Genomic DNA, 19,683 nt, shown 5'->3' on the forward strand with positions numbered 1-19,683 from the left:
GCGGCTGCCTCCGCCCCGCAGTGCCGGGAAAGGAAAGCGAAAGCGGCCGTGCCGGGGCCGGAGGGGTGGCGGTGGGGTGTGTTCTCCATCCTTTGCACTTTCCCTCTGCTTCTCTTCGCTTCCCCTTCTCTTCGCTTCCCTTTGCCGCGGGAGCCGCAGAGAGAAGGAGAAGCTCCGTTTGGGGGGCGCTGCCCGCCGCTGACAGGGGCGGGGGCTCTGCCCGCCGGGCGGGACTTGCGGGGAACTGGAAAGTGAAACTTTGGGGGAATTGGAAAGGGAAGCGCTGCTGGGTGTCGGGGCAGACGCGGCGCAGCCTCCCCCGTGTTCGGCCGCGGGAGCGCCGCGGTGCCCAGCGCTGCCCTCGCCCCGGAGAGCCGGAACACAGCCGGAGCAGTCCCGGCCGGGCCATGGAGGGTCCTGGGCAGGAGCCCCACGCCCGACAGTCCCGAGGTGGAGCCAGAGGTGAGGGTCCCCCGGGGCGTGCAGGGCAGCCGGGCTGCGTGCGGTGCTGGTACAGGGGGATCCGCTACTCCCCTACCTGTGTACAGCGGAATTTTCTCTCAAGGCTGAGTTTCAACACTTCCTTATTTGCCCTTGCGGTCTGTTTGAGGCCGTGATGCGGAGATGTGTTGCAGCAGGCTCTTGCTATTTGTCCCTGCTAACAGTCAATTTTCCCCTAAGCGTTCTGTGGGGAATCTGACAAAAGCCCTGCGGGCTGTGCTTGCTTCCTGCTACTCCGAGAGGCTGAAAGCAAACACTCCCTGTTTTGTGTGTGCTATGTACAGTTCAAGTCAGCTGTGGTGTCCTCTATCATTATTTCACTGATTAGTAACTCCCGAGGAAATGCTGTCCTGTGCAGAAAAGTTAATCTTTCACCTTCTTACTTCTGCTTTCAGTTCTGTGGAAAGAGATCTTCGTAGCTCGAGTGAACTCTTAAGCACGGCACTCTCTTTAGCAGTTGGATAGAAGGGTACAAATGACACTAATTTGAAAATCTATATGCAAATGTAAAAATTTTTTAATTTGATATCCAGTGTTCAAAATATGCTGACTGTCAGGTCAGTATGCTCATTCATCTTTGTTGGGAGGCATGTTAATTTGGTTGGTTTATAATTGAGGAGTGTCTTTTTTTCTGCTTTTTTAAAGGGCATGCACTTCGTTTAGACACTGGCTTTACAGGAAGAGGCAGAAACAGAACAAATAATGTGCCAGGCCAGGCACCTAAGTTAGAGGAAAACCTCCAAGACAGTAATTATACCTTTCTACATGGGCGAAGAGAAAAGGAGTTTGGTGGCTGGGTTTCAAAGGTTCCTCAATCAAGTAAGAATCCAAGAATCCAAGATAAACAGGCCAACAGTGAAGCCACAGGATTCTGGATGAAACAGGAGAATGAGGGAAGGAGAATGAGGTATCAAGGTGGACAAACACATGAGAGGGACAGAGGACCCTGGAATGAGCAAGAAAATGCATTTAGAGGAAGAAGGTGTCGGCTTGGACAAGCCCATGAGAGGACCAGAGGACCCTGGAATGAGCAAGAGAATGGAGGCAGGGGAAGGAGGTATCAAGGTGGACAAGCTCAGGGAGGAGCTAGAGGGAGAGGGCTGAGGAGTAGGTGTGAAAATGAAGGTAGCACGTGGAGGATGCAACCTCGGGAGAATCCTCATTTCAACCAGAATGCTACCCCAGGTGGTGCCCACCACAGTGAGCAGCCTCGGCAACCCAGGAGGATTGGCTATAAATTCCTTGAAAGTCTCCTCGAGAAAGACCCCCCAGAAGTTGTCATCACACTTGCTTCCAGGTCAGGGTTGAAGGAACTTCTTTCCCAAACAACCATGAACCGCAATTTCGTTCAGCTCATTTGCCAGGTGCTTCAGAAAGTGTGCAGTTCCCAAGTGGATAGACAGAGTATCCAGCACATTCTTGGGGTTGTGAAGGAGTCCAACTTTCTCAAGGTCTGTCTGCCACAGTATGTGTCTGACATGGTAACAGAAATAGATCCTACTGTACGCCATGAGTACCCTGAGCATATCAGCAACATCATTTTACTTCTTCAGCACCTCATAAGTACTTTCCCAGCCAGCTCTGTGCAGAAAGTCTCCCTTCTCTTGACAGTCTTGACAGCATCCATAGATGCCCTGAGAGCTTTTGATGTGAACATCACAGAAGAGACAGAGAAGAATCTCAATCAAGTCCAGATGCTCATGCAGCATCTGCAGGAGAAGAGACGTGAAGGCACCCTGAGGGCTGATAAGTGTACATTTATGCAGCCTCAAGATGGGCAAGCAGGCAGCTATCGTTCCATGAGCATTTATCCAACATATGATGAGATACACAGTAATGAGAAACCCTTTCTACGCCCCAATTTTGTTTCTGGGAAATATGAAAGCACCAGTATTTATCTTGACACCCACTTCCGACTTCTGAGAGAAGACTTTGTAAGGCCTTTAAGGGAAGGTATCATGGAGGTTTTGCAGAACCTCCAGAACGGAAATTTAAGAAAGAAAAAATTTGATGATATCAGGATCTACTTTGATGCACGGATTATTGCCCCATCTTGTACCCCAACTGGCATTGCTTACAAGGTCCAATTTGACACAAAACCACTGAGGTTTGTACAATGGCAGAATTCTAAACGATTGCTGTATGGATCCCTTGTCTGCATGTCCCAAGATGACTTTGAAACCTTCCTTTTTGCCACCGTTTCTAATCGTAATGTTGCAGAACTTGTCAATGGGATTGTGGAGCTGTCTTTTGAAGCAGAGAGCCAGCCACTGCCAGGAGAGTTTCAACCCTCAGACTCTTTCCTCATGGTAGAGACAACTGCCTATTTTGAGGCCTATCGGCATGTGCTGGAAGGGTTGCAGAATATGCGGGAAGAAGATATCCCATTCCAGAAGTACATTGTGGAATGTGATGCACAGGTGAAGGAGCCAGCATACCTGACACAGGATACTGCCTACAACCTTGCACCCTTGGTGAAGACTTCACGTAAAGAGAAGTGCCCTGATAGCTTGAGAAGTGTCAAAATTCTAGATCACAGTCAATGGCTTTCAATGGAAGCTTTGAAATTAGATGAGTCTCAGATGCAGGCATTGAATCTTGCGCTCACCAAGGAGCTGGCTATCATCCAAGGACCTCCTGGCACTGGTGAGGCATATTTGCTTAAAGGCTCTGTAATTCGAGAAGTTCTTGTTGATTTCCTCATCTAGGGAGATTAACTTCAGAGAAAGCCAGCTGTATTGTCTCCAAAGCTTTAGTCCTATGCATAATTGATGTTTGAGTCACCCAGTTAATGTGAGCTGTGGAGACAGTTAAATATCCTCAAATAGCCACATCTGATCTTTGCCCACCCACGTGCAAATAGACACCAACTGCACTGTTGGCTGTGCTTGTATATTGGGGTGAAGAAGTTTACAGTGGCCTTTGAGAACTTGGTCCTTCTTGCTGTGCAGCACTCTCCTACTTGTCTTCATGGCATGTTAGGGCTTTGGGAACATTCAGCCATGAACCATTTTGTGAATAAAGATGGACTGTAATTGTTTTAAATGGTACCTGAATTTAACAAGAACCAGTGCTTGTATTCCAATAGTATGTGGATGTTTCATGTGCAGCCAAATGTCATCTATGATGACAGTATCAGAGTGGGCTGGGGGATGCAGTGGGAAAAAATCCCTGTATCCAGATCTGGTGTATTATCCAAAAAATAACATTCTTGCAGACCGTGGCCTTGCTCAGCTACAGGCTGGAATGTCAGTATCGTGCTACTTTGTCTACATTTTGTAAGTTAGTTACTAGAGTCAGTTCTCTTGGTACCGACCAGTTTGGCAGCCTGGAAAGACATCTTATATCTGTTTTTGATGATTTCTATGTTTCAAGGCACTCATAGAGGGTGGATTACCCTTTTCTGATTCTGAGCTTGTCTTGCAGGGAAGACTTACGTGGGTTTGAAGATTGTTCAGGCTCTCTTGACTAATGATCACGTGTGGCAAAGCCCCTGGAAGCGTCCCATCCTTATAGTCTGCTATACTAACCACGCACTGGATCAGTTCTTAGAAGGTAAGAGTACCTGCAAGCAGGATGGTGGTAGAATCATAGAATCATAGAATGGTTTGGGTTGGAAAGACCTTAAAGATCATCTAATTCCAACCCACCTGCCATGGACAGGGATACCTTCCACTAGACCAGGTTGCTCCAAGCTCTGTCCAGTCTGGCCTTGGACACTTCAAGTGATAGTCCAGCCACAAATTCTCTGGTCAACCTGTTGTTGGAACCTGTAATTAGAAACTATACTATAACTCTTACTCTGCTCATTGTATGGCATGATAACCTGCATTTGGTTTGATTCTTTTTAGTGACTCTAGCCCCATTGACACAGATTAAAAAAACTTCACTCAGAGCAAACCACTGTAGGATATGCAGTTAAAGGGTATTTTTCCTACTTTCTGAAAACTGAGCTTGGCCCTTTAGTTCTAATATTTCTCTTTTATTCACAGGAATACTCTCATTTGAATTAGATGGGATAGTGCGTATTGGGGGCAGGAGTAGCAGTTCAGCCCTGCACAGTTTCACCTTGAAGGAGCTGAGGAAGCATAGGCACAGATTTGACCTCTTCAGAGAATCTGAATATGTATGTACTGACCTCCTGGGAGATGCTGGGACTGGGTTGCCTGTGCATTGGAGAGATAATAAACCTCCCCCACACCTGGCCTTTCACCTTGTTTTACGCTGAATTTGGCCTCTTAATTCTTCTGTCAGTTTTTTGTCCTGCTGTTAGTGAATTTTGTTTCTCTGATGTGACACTGCCTCCCTTCTCTTTGTTATGAGTAGACATTGGATGAGATGAAGAAGGCTGAGGAGGGTCTCAGGAGAGGAGCGAAGCAGTTGGAGTGCACGGCCTACGGCGTTCTGCATGAGCGCTACTTGAAACCGCACATGGCGCCCCAGCACTGGGCCAGCCTGAGAAAGGCTCTGGTAAGAGAGGCCCCTTTCTTCTGAGTCAAGCAGTCCCAGTGCATGCTTACCACCCTTTCTGCTAATGGGCCTGAGGTTCCCCCAGCATGCATCTTTTTAGCATCATTTGGTCCCTGGGAAAGTAAGGGAGTGAACAGCAGGCTGTGCCAAATGACGGGACAGTAGTCTAGACAGGCAGGGCAAGCAGGGGCTTTGAGTTTTGCTCCTTTAAACTGCAGAGATTCTAAGTGATCTTTAGCAGCATAAAAATGCAACTACCCAAAGGAAAGCCTCTTAAACTGAAGGGAGGAGGAGCACCCTTTCTGAAGATCTGGGGCTGCTTGGACTTTCTAGTTCTGGAGGGTGTCTTCGGGGGACTTGTCCTAGTAGCCACTGCTGTAAGGTGCTGCTTTGGCATCATGCTAAGACTCTGAAGTGCAATAGGCCTGGCTGATTTGACTTTCCCTGTATTAGGAGGACACTGAGTTTTACTACATTGGTTCACGAAACTCACTGATTCTGGAGTGGCTGGGACTTGGTGTATCTGCCTTCACCCAAAATGCTGCAGAGAATATATTGGCTGAAAATCCAGGTAAAACAAACAAAACAAAAGAAACAAACACCAGAAAGACACCCACCCCATACACATTTTCTACAAGTGTGTTTACCTAAGCAGTGTATGTGTGCCAGAAAAGAGACACTGCGACTTAACAGGCACTGAATGATGTGTGATATTGTGAGGGAATGGAAAGAAGATTAACCCTTATTTCAGTGTAGTGATCTGACTGCTGCGCTGATAGAATGGCTGTGGCTTACTTCATGTGACTGGTGACTCTCACAGATGGTCAGCAGGAGGGAGAGGAGGAGAAGGAAGATGAAGAAGAAGAGGAGCTTTTGGCGATCCCAGAGATGGCTGACCTGATTGAAGATGAGAGAGTGATTGAGGATGAAAAGATAGCAAACTATTGGAGGAGGGAGAAGGAAGATGACACTGTTCATGAAATAGCCCATTCCATGTTGGCTATGAAGCTGGACCACGAAGAAGGAACAGCTCAACCTAGGCAGGAGAACATGCAGTGGGAGGTAACTGCATGCATTAGCATGACTGTGTAAAGAATAACATGAGGATACTAACACAAAAGAACCTTTGTGCTGTAAGTTCTTATTGGGGCACCTTTTTTTTTTTTTGCAGGTAACTCGTGGCCAGAGGAGAAAAATTATGCAGAAGATGAAGGTTGAGCTCCGTAAACTAAACACAATGACAGAGTTAGAGGCCAATGCTGTTCAGGATGTGTGGCAACTTGACCTGAACTCCCGCTGGAGGCTTTACAGGTGACAAAACTATTTTGCAGGGCTTGTCAGGCAAGTGTTTCCTAGGATCATTCCAGTGTGCAAAGTGTTTTGAGCCATGATGTTTCTGTTTGTACTTGTTCAGTTCCTTGTTTGAACATGCTTGTTCTTGCCTTCCTTGTACTGCATGGGAAGCAATGTCATGCCCTGCATTTGTACATGTTCAGGACTAAGTACAGATGATAATAACCTGTTTCCCAAAAGGTATGGCAGAAATTTTGAGCTGAATCCACTTAGAACCTGTGGATCACCATCCTGTTTTCCTTTCAGTGTGTGATAATGACTCTTTCTTCCCAGGCTTTGGCTGCAGACTTACCGGCGTTCTATTCAAGAGAGCATTCGGGAGCATGAAGAGCAGTATCAGGCAGCAGCCAGAAAACTGAAAGAACTGAAGCTGGAGCAAGATCTGTGCATTCTCCGTAGTACCAGAATTGTGGGGATGACAACTACAGGTGCAGAGCAGTTGGGAAGCAAACCAGTATTGTATTGCTTACAATCATGTTTAAAAAACCTTTTTGCTGAAAGATTAGTATCATGTGTTGCTTTACAACCTGGGTCAGGCTCTGCATTAGTCTGGAGCCTTTTTAATCAGTGACTCCCTTTGCAAATGGGGCTGTTGTGAGAGTTGTTGATTAGTGACATGAGCAGCTTCTGTACCATTTTGCACTCCCCCTCTCGAGTAGCATTCTTCTAAAGGAACTGCACCACTTGTGCCTTAGTAAGGCACAGCTAATACCTGTATTGCTATTCCCACAGCACCTTCTGGAGAAGTAGTGTCAAGGTCATTGTAGTATGTCCCTTTGAGAGACAATTTAGGCTTATTTATGCATGTAGAACAATGTATTGAGTGTTTCTTCTGTCTGAAGAGAGCATTGAAAAAAGGACCAAGGCAGGCATAGGACTAATCCCCACCTCCCTTCCTTAACTCTTCATATAGAAGCCATCCCTGGTATGGTGCTGTTTTAAAATTGAAAAAGCCAAGTGTTGAAATGGGGAATCTTGAGAAAAACCCCAGTTTTTCTACTCCCCTCTGTGAAAAGTCTTGCCTTGAATGCAGTCATATCCTAAGGTTTATCATCTGTCCTTGCTCAGGTGCTGCAAAATATCGGCAGATCTTGCAGTACATAGCGCCATGGATTGTCATTGTAGAAGAGGCAGCAGAGGTGCTTGAGGCTCACACCATTACTACTCTGAGTAGAAACTGCCAGCACCTCATCCTCATTGGAGATCACCAGCAGGTAACTTTCATGACTAACATCTCTGTCTGCTGGGTTAATGAACAAGAACTGTCTAACCAAATGCTGTGTGGGAAAATTGCCAAGGCTTGTTGCTCCCCAGCTTCCACAGATACCACAGGTCCTCTCTCCTTTAGTTTTAGAGTAGAGCTCCTGTGGGACTGGTGTTTTAGTTGAACTGGTACAATTTTAGATGTGCTTTGATTGTGACTGTATCTAGCTTTGATGTTTAGCACTTCTGCAAGAATCCAGGCTTTGGCCTTTCAGTGGGAGACCAGTCACAAAAAAATGAGAGTGAAAAATCCTACTTACACATAGGAAAAGTGCCAACACTTGGACCTCCTATCCCTTCTCTTTCAGTTGCAGCCTAGTGCAAATGTATATGACCTGGCCAAGAACTTCAACCTTGAAGTCTCTCTCTTTGAACGTCTGATCAAAGTGGATTTCCCCTTTGTCTGTCTGAAGTACCAAGTAAGAAAGAGCTATAAAAAATTTCATGGCATTTTTATTTAGGTTGTTTTAAGTTTATAATACTTAATATTAATATAACTTAAGTTTATATTTCTACTGTAGGAGCAGCTTAAAAGAAAAGAATGTTCTATCTAACCTCTGAAAAGAGTGGTAGGAGTTGTCAAGCTGATACAGAGTTCCAAAATATTTTCAGTTATTTAGTGATATTGTCCACAGCACTGTGGTTCTTGTGTTTTTGTGTGAAGGACACGGTTTATTGTGGCAACTGGAACTTCCACAACTTTGCGGAGTGAAATGGCACAATTCTTCTCAGGATGCTTCCTGCTAAATTGCTGTAATCATTTATCTTGGTGCCTGGGGAAGTTAATTCTACCACCAGCAGTCCTATGTTAAAGGTGTCTGAAAGAGCTCATTTAGTAGTTAGGGTGAGGTGCTGGCTTTTGTTATCTCTAAGGATGCTTAGATTTGCACTGAAACCAGCACTGTTGTGCAACAACCATATCAAGAGATTTTCTTGAAGATGCTCTGCTGCTCTCACTCCTGCAGTTGTTGGTGGTGTCAGCAACGGGGTGAGAAAGAACAGGGATTGGGAAGTGCTCCCTTCTTGTCTCTTATTGAAAAGTCATCCTTGTCTTGTGTTCAGCCAAGACATCCTTGTCTTGTGTTCTTGTGTGGAGCAAAAGAATATTGACAGGGAAATATGATGCTCCTTGCTCAAGACTGATAAAACTGTTTTGTGTTTCAGCACCGCATGCGCCCTGAAATTGCCCAGCTTATCAGTCCTCATATATACCAGAAACTGGAGAACCATCCCTCTGTCCTGGAATATGAGAATATAAAAGTGAGTTTTCAGCAATCCAGGTGGTTGTTTTTGTCCCCTGTTACTGGCTAAATGAGTTTCTGTAAACTACAGTGTTCAAGGATTGCAAATTCTTAGCTCAAATTCACTTCTTGAAATTTATACCTGAATCAAGGAATTGTGCAATATAGAATTACATAAGTAATTTGGAGTTCTTCTGGCATTGGTGATGGTGGACAGTGGAAATAGATCCAATACCAATGACTTTAAAATAACAGTAAAAAATGGAAGGGGGAACAAACGAATTGTAGGAGTTTGGAAGCTAGGAAGAGATTTTAAGTGAAAGACTTAAAGCACAATATTGAAACTCCAACATAAAATAGGTGACAGGATTACTGGAACTCTTTTTCCTTGGTCTCTCCATTTGGGCATTCTACCAATAAACAACATCTGCAAAGATCTATGCAGCTTACAAGTATAAAGTCATCATTTGTCATCTAACATGCACAATAAATAGCAAGAATTTAGTAAGTTATTAGAATGCTTGCCTTGGGTAACAGTCAGAAGTGTCAGTCTTTGCTTCTTCCTTAATGGTACTGAACTTCCATCTTAACACTCCCTATTTTCTGGTTTATATTTCCTCAATGAAATGAGGAAATACGAATGAGGAAGCCCTAACCAGAGCTTCATGTATCTCTGTGCTGGTGCTTTTCTTGCATCTTTGAACTATTAACAGTCATCTCTCTGTAATCTTACCTTGGAAAACCAGAGATCTGGGTTTGGTCTACAAAAGCTATTCTTTCCTGTTAAAATCAGTCTCTGGGTTTTGCCAGGCAGAACAATAATTTCTTATGGGTAGGATAATTCCAGTTAATAGGTAAAAAACTAAAAGCCCTGCTAACTCAAGGCAAACAGAATTTTTGAAGAGGTGAGCAGTCAACTCTGCACACCATGAGCTGGTAAGTGGCTAGTGGAGTCCTAGCATTCCTAGGTTTTTTTGTCGAAGAAGAAATCTTCCTTGCTGCTTGGTTTTTATTGCAGCAACAGAGAAGCGTGTTTTAGGCAAGTGCACAGCCCTGTGCACTGGTAACTTAGTAGCCTTCTTCCACAGGGCCAAAACAAGACATTGTTCACACCGTGAATATGCTTTGAGAAGTTACTAACACTTCATGTTTCTTTGGTATAACCTGGAAATGTACAGTAAAAGCATCTGTGGAAAGATAGGGAATAAAATCAGAAACTAATTTCATATTAGGATACTAAAATATTACCAGTAAGCTGAAATGGGAATTTGATTAATAACTTAGGGAAATCTGAGAGGAAATCACCTAAGTAGACAGTAACTGCATACTGTAGTCAAACTCCTTAAAAGTCCTGCTGTCAGTGGATAATCAGGAGCATGGAAACAGGCTGAGAAACGAGAAACTAGAATTCTCTCTGACATCCTTCCTCTTGTTTCAGGGTGTCTCAACTAATGTCTTCTTTGTGGAACATGAGGTTCCTGAACAAGAGATCCAGGAAGGGAAAAGCCACCAGAATCCACATGAGGCCCGCTTTGTAGTGGAACTGTGCAAATATTTCTTGTGTCAGGGCTATGAACCTTCTCAGATCACCATTCTCACTACTTACACTGGACAGCTCTTCTGTCTGCGTAGGCTCATGCCAGCAAAGATCTTTGAAGGTGTGAGGGTTCATGTGGTGGATAAGTACCAGGGAGAGGAGAATGATATTATTCTGCTGTCATTGGTGCGGAGCAACAAAGAGGGGAAACCTGGGTTCTTGCAGATCCCCAATCGGATATGTGTGGCATTATCCAGAGCTAAGAAAGGCCTCTATTGTATTGGAAACATGAGAATGCTTGGCAAGGTTCCTCTCTGGAACAAGATCATTGAAACCCTTCGGAAGAATGGTCACATTGGTCAGTCATTGGAGCTTTGCTGTCAAAACCACCCTGGAACCAAGACAAAGGTATCTACAGGTGAAGACTTCAACAGTGTCCCAGAGGGAGGCTGTACTCGTCCCTGTGAGTTCAGGTTGAGTTGTGGACATGCTTGTACAAGGGCATGTCACCCATATGACCTGGAGCACAAAAACTACCAGTGCCTGAAGCCTTGTCAAAAGGTACTTTGTGAAGATGGGCACCAGTGCCGAAAGTCGTGTTATGAGCCCTGTGGAAAATGTATGGTGAAGGTAGAGAAAACTATTTCTAAATGTGGCCACGTACAGATGGTGCCATGCCATCTTCCAGAATATAAATTTGAGTGCCTAGAACCCTGCCAGAAGAAGTTAAACTGTGGGCACACATGCATGCGTTCCTGTGGGCAGCAGTGCACAATGAAGTGTCCTAAACAGGTTACAGCCACACTGAAATGTGGCCACGAGCAGAAAGTTCCTTGCTGGATGACTAGGATGGGACATGAGGAGGCTGTGAAATGTGAGAGTAAGTGTTCTGTCACACTGGCATGCGGTCATGTATGTTCAGGTTCCTGTCATACTTGCTTTGAAGGAAGATTTCATAAGGCATGTGGCAGCCCATGCACGCGTGTGTTGATCTGTTCCCACAAGTGTCAAGAGCCGTGTACTACAGAATGTCCTCCTTGTCAGAAGGAATGTCAGAACTATTGTATTCACAGCAAGTGCAAAAAGAAGTGTTGGGAAAGCTGTGTTCCTTGTGCTGAGCCATGTGAGTGGCAGTGCCAGCACTACCAGTGTACCAACCTTTGCTCTGAGCCGTGCAACAGGCCTCGCTGCAATGTTCCCTGTGCTAAGATGCTGCCCTGTGGCCATCCCTGTGCTGGATTGTGTGGAGAGCCCTGCCCAAAGAAGTGCCTTGTTTGTGACCACGAGGAACTCACTCAGATCTTCTTTGGCTTTGAGGATGACCCAGATGCTCGATTTGTACAGCTTGAAGACTGTGGCCATGTCTTTGAGTCTCAAGGCCTTGACCGCTATATGGATGAAGATGATGATGTTGTCAAGCTGAAGGTATGTCCTCAGTGTCAGACACCCATCAGGAAGAATCTGAGATATGGCAGCAGTGTGAAAAGGCAGGTGGAGGAGATAGAACGGGTGAAACAGAGAATCCAAGGCCCGGCAGAGGAAATTGAGTCTAACAGATGGAGACTGCAGGCTGCACTGGCAGAGAATATTTTTCTGAGGCATTATCTATCCTCTAAGTATGCCATGCTGGAAAAGAAACTAAAAGCTTCTCCTCTCTCCACAAAGAGTATCGGACTAATTGAGAACCTGATTAATTTCTACAAACGTGTAGCAGACCTGACTAATTCTCTGAACAAAATTGATGAGAATGAAAAGAAGGGGCTGATAAAGAGGCTGGATGAAGTGCAGAAGTGGTTGGATAGGCAACGCATCAGTTTTACAGAGCAGGAGCTCACTGACCTGCAGTCTGAGATCCAGAGACTGACTTACTTGCTGAACCTCTTGGCAAGGTGCAAAGCAAGTAGGGTGATACCTGCAGACATTGCAGCAGAGATCAACAGCGCACGTGAGATCCTGGAAGGGACGAAGAAATTCACAGAGGAGGATGAGGCTGCAGTGGAGGCTCACCTGAAGAAGATCAGTGTGAGCTTGCCCATGTCAGGGCTGGGGATTTCTGAAGCTGAGCGGGTGCAGATTGTCAGTGCTATTGGCTGTCCCCGTGGCCACTGGTTCAAGTGCAAAAATGGGCACATCTATGTAATTGGGGAGTGTGGAGGGGCAATGCAGAAGAGTACGTGCCCCGAGTGCCACGAAGCCATCGGTGGCACGAACCACACTCTGGAGAGCAGCAACAGCCTGGCCTCGGAGATGGACGGGGCAACCCACGCTGCCTGGTCCGACGTGGCCAACAACATGCTCAACTTCGAGGACCTGCGCCGGCTGATGTAGGGGGGTGTGAGCCCAGCTCCTTCCCGCAGGCACGCACGCAGGGGCACAGCCCCGCTGCTTTCCCCACTTTCCCCCATTTCCCAGTTTCCCCCGTTTGCTTGCTCTATACTAATAAAGTGTGTATCGCTTCCAACCCAGCTGGGCTGTGTCTGTGGGGCTGTCTCTATGGGTGGGGCTGTCTCTATGGGGCTGTCTCTATGGGTGGGGCTGTCTCTATGGGGCTGTTTCTATGGGTGGGGCTCTCTCTATGGGGCTGTCTCTATGGTTGGGAGTGTCTCTATGGGGCTGTCTCTATGGGTGGGGCTCTCTCTATGGGGCTGTCTCTATGGGGCGTGGCTGTCTCTATGGGGCGTGGCTGTCTCTATGGGGCGTGGCTGTCTCTAGGGGTGGGGCTGTCTCTATGGGGCGTGGCTGTCTCTATGGGTGGGGCTGTCTCTAGGGGTGGGGCTGTCTCTATGGGTGGGGCTGTCTCTATGGGGCGTGGCTGTCTCTATGGGCGGTGCTGTCTCTATGGGGCGTGGCTGTCTCTATGGGTGGGGCTGTCTCTCTGGGGCGGGGCTCTCTCTGGGGCGGGGCCGCTCCCGCCGCTGCCGGAGCGGACGTGACGCGCGTCCGGGCCGCTCGGGGGCCGCCCCGCAGCGATGGAGGCGCGGGAGCCGCTGCGGGACGTGCGGGGGGCGCTGCGGGCGGTGCTGGCGCGGCTGCGAGGTGCGGGCCGGGGCCGGGCGGGGGTCGGGCCGAGCCGGGCCGGCTCCCCGCGGGCTGAGCTGTGTCTGTGCCGTTGCAGAGGGAGAGCCGAGCGAGGGCCGAGAGCCGTTCGAGCTGCCGCGCTTCTGGGACGCGCTAGGTACGGGCCGGGATTCGGGGGTGCCCGGTACCCGCGGGGCCGGTCCGGGGCAGGGCTGCCATCCCCGCGGGTCTCCAGCTGTGGGGTGTGCCCTCCGCTCACGGAGTCACGGAATGGGCAAGGTTGGACGAGAGAGATCTTTAAGGTCACCATGTCCAGCCGCTAACCGTTTGTCAGTGCCAGATCCAGCCTCCCGAACGTGCCCAGGGTTAGTGACTCCACCGCCGCCCAGGCCGGCCTGTTCCAGTGCCTGACCACCCTAACTGGTCAGCAGACACTCCGAGGTGTGGCAAAGCAAAGGCCGGCGTTGAACCGTTCACACAAGGTTTATGAAGCTCTCTGTTAAAGCCTCCTGGCACATCCTGGTGAGCAGCTCCTGAACCAGGATCAGACTGAGGATCTGGCTATCCCTGCCAGCCAAGTCAGGAAAAGCAGACACAGGACACAAGCAGTGTATGGCACAAATGCAGCAGGGAGTACTTTGTACTGGGGTTTAGTTTATATGTTTGTTATGGCTTGGATGTAATGGTAAGCAAGTAATAAAATCATTAAGCTGCTCTGTTCTTTTATCTTTTACCTGAGTCACTTTCTCTTCTTTGTTTCTCCTGGATGTTTTTTTTTAGGTCAGACATTCCAAATAGCATCACAAGAAGCTACAAAGCTGAGTCTGGCATTCTCAAGGCCTCCACTACCTTCTGCAGAGGTGAGAGAAAACCTTGACAGACTATGAAATTGCAATGTGTTTGCAAGCTTCAGGTATTTCTTGGTTCATAGACTGTATTAATGTAGTCCAAGAACTGCCCAGAGAGCAAATTTCTCTAAGGTAGAAATAAAAATGTTCTTGTATCCTTTCACAGCTACAGCTCGTTGCTGATACAGACAGATTATTGGAAAATACAGACCTTAGACTTAACAAAGAATTTGCAATGTTTTTGCTGTCAGTTGAGAGAAGTTCATCAACAGGTGTTCAGAGGAGAGAAAAAAAAAATGACCTTCAGTTCAGAATAATGATCTAAGTTACCTTTTCTTTTCTGATGCATGACCACCACACCAGGGAGTGTTTTGTTACTAAGTCATGAGACAGGTTAAGATGCATACAGCTTGCTTATGGTGCCTTTTTCTTGCGCTGTATTACTCAGAGCAGTCTGAGAGACAGGGATTGCTTGTGAGGATTCCTAAATGTGCTGCAGTTGTGTGTTCCATGGGTGATCCTTTTGCCTCTCCGTTTTCAGAACTGCAGGAAGCTGAGTGAGGATGTCCAGAATGCCATCCTTGCAGTTGCCACAGTGTACTACTGGCTACCCAAGGGCCAAGGTGAGCTAGTGACAGCAAGGCAGTCTCCACTGTGTAGGTTGGTGTTTCTTTCACCACCACTATAGAGAGAAACCCAGTGTTTCAGAGCCTAATGAGGTCTGGTATCAGCAAGTTTTCATTAGCATGATATCCCATTATCAGCTGTTCTGCAGACTTTGAATGTGTTTATGAGTGAGGTACTTGTCTGTCTGCTGCTGCAGTTTTCCATCTGTGGGAGAGTGATGATGTAGGAAGCTGTGTAGTTGATTGAGCATTGAAATTTATGAAGTATTGAAATCCTTGTCCAGAGTTCTTTTGGAACTGGGAAGCGTTTTCCTTTCTTCAAAATACTTGTAACTTCATTTATACAGTGTATCCACACAAACAGAGCAGTCTGTGTTCATCTTCAGCACTTGCTCTCTGTCAGTGCTGACTTTGTGCCAACTTTCTTGCTCTTTCTCAATCTCACCCAGGTACTACTCTTCGGAAGATGGTTCGAGACGCTACCACTGAAGTAGTGGAAGGGATGATCCAGCTCACAGACACAATTCTCAATGCCCCAGTGGAGAGGTTGTAATTTTCAATTGCACGGTTCTGTGATAAGTTTTGGGAAGAAAGGCAAGAAAAAGTTACAAGTATACTTGTTAGGAGGCAGTAAGGGCTTTACACAGACATGGCATCCTAGTGACAAGCTGGTTGGTGACATCTTTGCAGCAGAACTTTTCCTGGTGTTTATCATCTTTGGTGCAGAAAATTAAACCACAGTCTAGCACAGTGCTGTTATTGACTCTGACCTTGAGGGTTTTGTTTTGTTTCAGCTTGTCTCAGGAGCAGCTGATATCAACTGGAGGTGTGTGGGAGGCCTGTGAGCAAGTGTCTAACCTGCCACGAGGTGAGTATTGTAAATGCAGAGCAACAGCTCTAGGATGTATTGTTTTGGAATATCAATAGCTTTTGCAAGGGCATTCCAGCTGGTGCAATAAAAGCTGAATGGAGAATAACTCATAAACTTGACTGGTTTTGAAATGTATAAGCTTGGAAATCAGGTCAGATTCTTTGCCTGACAACAGTGCAGCTCTGAGCTCTGCAAGAAGTTTGGTTCTACAGAGATTGCAAGCCTAGCTGGAGGTTGTTGCAAACTGATTTGAAACAGTGGGGTGCCACAGTTTTCATCCTTTTGCTTTTGCAGATAACCAGGCAGCAGTTGTGTCGGCTCTGGCTGCCTCTCTAGGTGTGGTCAAGGATGCTGTGGAGGAGATGGAACATGTAAGGAAGCCCCTAAGCCTTAGAGGGACCTGCAGTGGTGGATTCATAGACTCAGAATATTCTGAATTGGAAGGGATACACAAGGATCGTCAAGTCCGGCTCCTGGTCCTGCACAGGACAACCCAAACAATCCCACCTTGTGTCTGAGAGTTGTCCAAATGCTCCTCGAACTCTGGCAGGTTTGGGGCTGTGACCACTTCTCTGGGGAGCCTGTTCCAGTGCCCAGCCACCCTCTAGGATGGTTCAGTGATAGAACACAGGAATTATTTTGCATACTGGCTTTAATATAAATTTGCTCCAACATGACACAGATTGTTGTTTTTTGCATGGATTTTAATGAGTTTTTATTCTCAAGCCTGGTTTACTTTGTATAAGATTTTCATAAAGGCATGTCCTGAATTGGGAATGGGGGAGGCAGTTTAGGATCATGTAAGAATTCACCAGGTTCTTGCTGTTTGCACTCTTGGAGTGGTGGATTAGCTTTTCTTAATCCATTCGTTTTAGCATTAACCAACTGAGACTTCTCCATCAATTATTTATATGATGTCTAGATCATGCTTTCCTTTGCTCCTGGGTTTTGCTGGAATTGATGTTAGGCTCTGGGTTTTCAGTGCCTCTGTGTTCTCAGGCTCTGGTGGAAGGGCAGGATCCCTATGGGGACATCATGGAAGATGAAGAGCTGGGCTTTCGGGGCAACAGGGACACGTATTGGTCAGAGGCTGACAGGCAGCTGCTCAGTTCCTGCATGGGACTGATGAAGGCTTCTAAGGCTTGCCTGAAGAAGGTCCTGGCTGCAGTGAAGGCCCATGGCAAAGCTGATTCTCCAGAGCACATTGCACAGCTAGATGACCTGGCAGACATTGCTAATGAGATCAGCCCAAGGTAAGCAGGGTTCTCCCCATGCTGCTTTTCCCTCTAGAGCAGCCCTGGTCTTCTTTGAGGCCTTGAGTGAGGAGTAGGAAGAACCTCTGTGATACTGGAGCTGTGAGCAGGTGGTGGACACAGATGTGCTGGGAAGGCTGTTAAGCTGTTGAAGGTTGTGTAGGTCAGGAGAGAAGCATGGGGATGGAGTTGTGACCACATCTCGCTCCATGGTGAGAAGGACACACAGGTGACTGAGAAGGCAGTGGGAAGCATCCCATAGGTACAGCTGACATCTCAGTGTTGTTCCTGGCCTGCATTCAGGATTGGGGCAGGCTTTGACCAGGGTCTGTGAGTTGTGCTATCAGAACATTCCTTCCTTGCTCCCCTCTTTTCTGTTCCAGTGTTGATGAGCTGGCACTGAGCATGTACCCACCTCTGAACCCGTTGGCTGTGCGGCTTAATGTGAGTATCTGCAGTCCTGCTAGCTCAGAGTCTGAGCATCTGCACCTGGGACAGTGGCCTGGCTCTAGGGAATGGGAAGAAATCAGACTGGAAAGGTTGTGTGACTGCAGGGAGAGATGGGTGCTAGTGGCTGCCTCAGTAATAATTTCTTAGGGATGAAGAGTGCCCTTTGTTCTTGCACACTAAACTTCCTTCAGGTGGACACACGATCTGCATCTCTGCCTCTTAAGGGTACTTAAAACTTCAGCTCTGAACTATGATCCATAGAGATTTGCAGTGATAGAACCTCAGGAAAGTGATGTCTAAGTTTGCCTAGGTACTGCAGATGTACTTCCTTTCTTGGGTGGTGCAGTCTTGCTCAAATAAAGCTATCTATGAAATGAAAAACTCTTACAGTGAGTGTATTTAAGCACTGAAACAGCTGCTTGGAGAAGCAATGGAGTCTGCAGCTTTGGCAGCACTCAAAACTTGACTGGGCAACGCTCTGGCAATCTGAACTTTGAAACATCCCTTGCATCATAATCAAGTACAAATCTCCTCGTATCTGGGATTTCTTTTATTCTCAATCTTCATGCTTTTGGCCAGTGATTTGATTTTTTTGGAATAAAAGAGAATTACTTAATATCAAATTGCATTAAAATCAATCACTTGCAACTTTGTACTTTAATATCAATTACAAATTTCTAATAGGCTTTTTTTTTAAAGCATTTTAATGTATGTTTTAAAAGACAGGTTGTTTTTTTTTTACCTGTCACAGCCAGGAGTAGGTTGGGAGGCACTTCCAGCATGGCAGTGATGGATAACTTCATTCTACATCAAGATCCATGGCAGTTTTATTCATTCTTGGCTTTTGTGCATCCCTATAGTCCTCTTTATTTTCCAGTGCTGTTCAGACCCTCCTTGTCCTCTCATTTGGCTCACCTTATTTCCCTTTTGTTTCTTTCTAGGCTGCTAAATTGGCCTCAGTGTTAACGAAAGTCTTAGAGATTGCAAAGTGAGTATGAGCTACAGTTCTGTAAGTGTGTGTTCCCTGCTGTGCAGGTTGATACCTTTCTGCCTCATGTCAAAGGTTATTCATTTCTAGACACTAGATGCTGGCATTTCAGAGCAATGATGATGTGATCTGTTCACAAAGGGATGGGAGTGAGAAAAAGATGCTAGGGATGATAGTGGTTCCCTTGTTTTGGGTTGGGACTGCAGACATGAGTGTGGGTTCTTCCTTGCTCAAAGCCCTCTGGGGCTGGAGCAGCCCTGTTTTACTGCTGGTTATTCAGAGCTTCACAGTGCCCCTGTGTTGTCTGGATGCATAACGCACCAGGAGGCTTCCCTAATGCATTTCCCCCACTTTGCAGGACAAGCCATGTATGTCCACCATCAGAGGAAGGCTGGGTGCAGTTTCTAACTGGTGCAGTAGATCACAACATGAACAAAGTCAAGAACTTCACACAGGGTCAGCTTTAACTCTTCTGTGCCTACGTGTGCTGCAGCCACTGGCTCTGGCATCTGCGTTTCCAGTGAACTTTGCTGTTCTTTGGCTGTTTGGAAAATGATGAGAACAATGTAGGAGAGAACTTCACTGCTACTTGGAAGAATTTCTCCAGGAAGTTGCCTTTTGCCATGTCAAAGGTGGCATTTTGCTTGGATTCTTGGGATGATGCAGTGCTGCTTCTGAACGTGCCCCATTCTTTGGACATTACAACTTCTGTGGGGTTCAGAGCAAAATAAAACGTTGCTAGATTTACATTAGTTGCTTTATCTGTCTTCAGAGGGCAAAGGATATATACAGAATGAAAGGGTCTTGCTTCTTTTGCAAGCAGCCCAGTGAATAATTATAAAATGTGCTGCACTGCTGCTATTTCCTATTTCCTGTTCACTGTCTTAGAGATCAGTGAATGAGCTTTCTCTTATTTTCTCAGAAAGCAGCAGAAGATATTCTTTACTACCAATGTCAAGGATCTCCAGGGGGAGATATCCCCCTATATATATATCCCTAGAGACATGCTGCATCTATCATCACTTTGAAGTTCCAGGATACCCTTTACTTTGTCACAGGTAGGGCAGAAGACTTAAGCACTGGTGGGCTCAGCACAGGTGTGGTGAGAACTGCAATGTTTACTTCAGCATTCAGCCCATCTTTGTCACAGTGAAGCTCAGCTTCTAAAACTGCAGAGGAGACATAGTAGCAGATTGGGAGAGAGTTGAGTTGGTGCAAATAATCAAAATCAGACATGGTTTTAAATATAACTTTTATTAAACTG

General features: G+C 46.5%; 2 protein-coding genes across 2 annotated transcripts; both read left to right on the forward strand.

Annotated features, from left to right (window-relative positions):
* The first annotated feature begins 276 nt into the window (after window positions 1-276).
* On the forward strand, window positions 277-12,778 carry ZNFX1 (zinc finger NFX1-type containing 1). The gene is made up of 13 exons (XM_084217636.1): window positions 277-462; window positions 1,147-3,147; window positions 3,928-4,056; window positions 4,494-4,627; window positions 4,828-4,971; window positions 5,425-5,542; window positions 5,792-6,033; window positions 6,143-6,282; window positions 6,598-6,752; window positions 7,393-7,538; window positions 7,896-8,006; window positions 8,752-8,847; window positions 10,267-12,778. Exons 1-13 carry the CDS (start codon window positions 408-410, stop codon window positions 12,691-12,693), a joined length of 5,898 nt encoding a protein of 1,965 aa, XP_084073762.1. The 5' UTR covers window positions 277-407; the 3' UTR covers window positions 12,694-12,778.
* Window positions 12,779-13,267: 489 nt separating this feature from the next.
* CCNDBP1 (cyclin D1 binding protein 1) lies at window positions 13,268-19,664 on the forward strand. The gene is made up of 11 exons (XM_084217729.1): window positions 13,268-13,401; window positions 13,481-13,540; window positions 14,164-14,243; window positions 14,773-14,854; window positions 15,307-15,403; window positions 15,652-15,725; window positions 16,023-16,099; window positions 16,728-16,981; window positions 17,365-17,425; window positions 18,373-18,419; window positions 18,778-19,664. The coding sequence occupies exons 1-11, from the start codon at window positions 13,335-13,337 to the stop codon at window positions 18,884-18,886; spliced, it is 1,008 nt and encodes a 335-aa protein (XP_084073855.1). The 5' UTR covers window positions 13,268-13,334; the 3' UTR covers window positions 18,887-19,664.
* Window positions 19,665-19,683: the final 19 nt, after the last annotated feature.

Source organism: Fringilla coelebs (assembly GCF_963513975.1).
Source record: "Fringilla coelebs genome assembly, chromosome: 18".
Classification (NCBI taxonomy): Eukaryota; Metazoa; Chordata; class Aves; order Passeriformes; family Fringillidae; genus Fringilla; species Fringilla coelebs.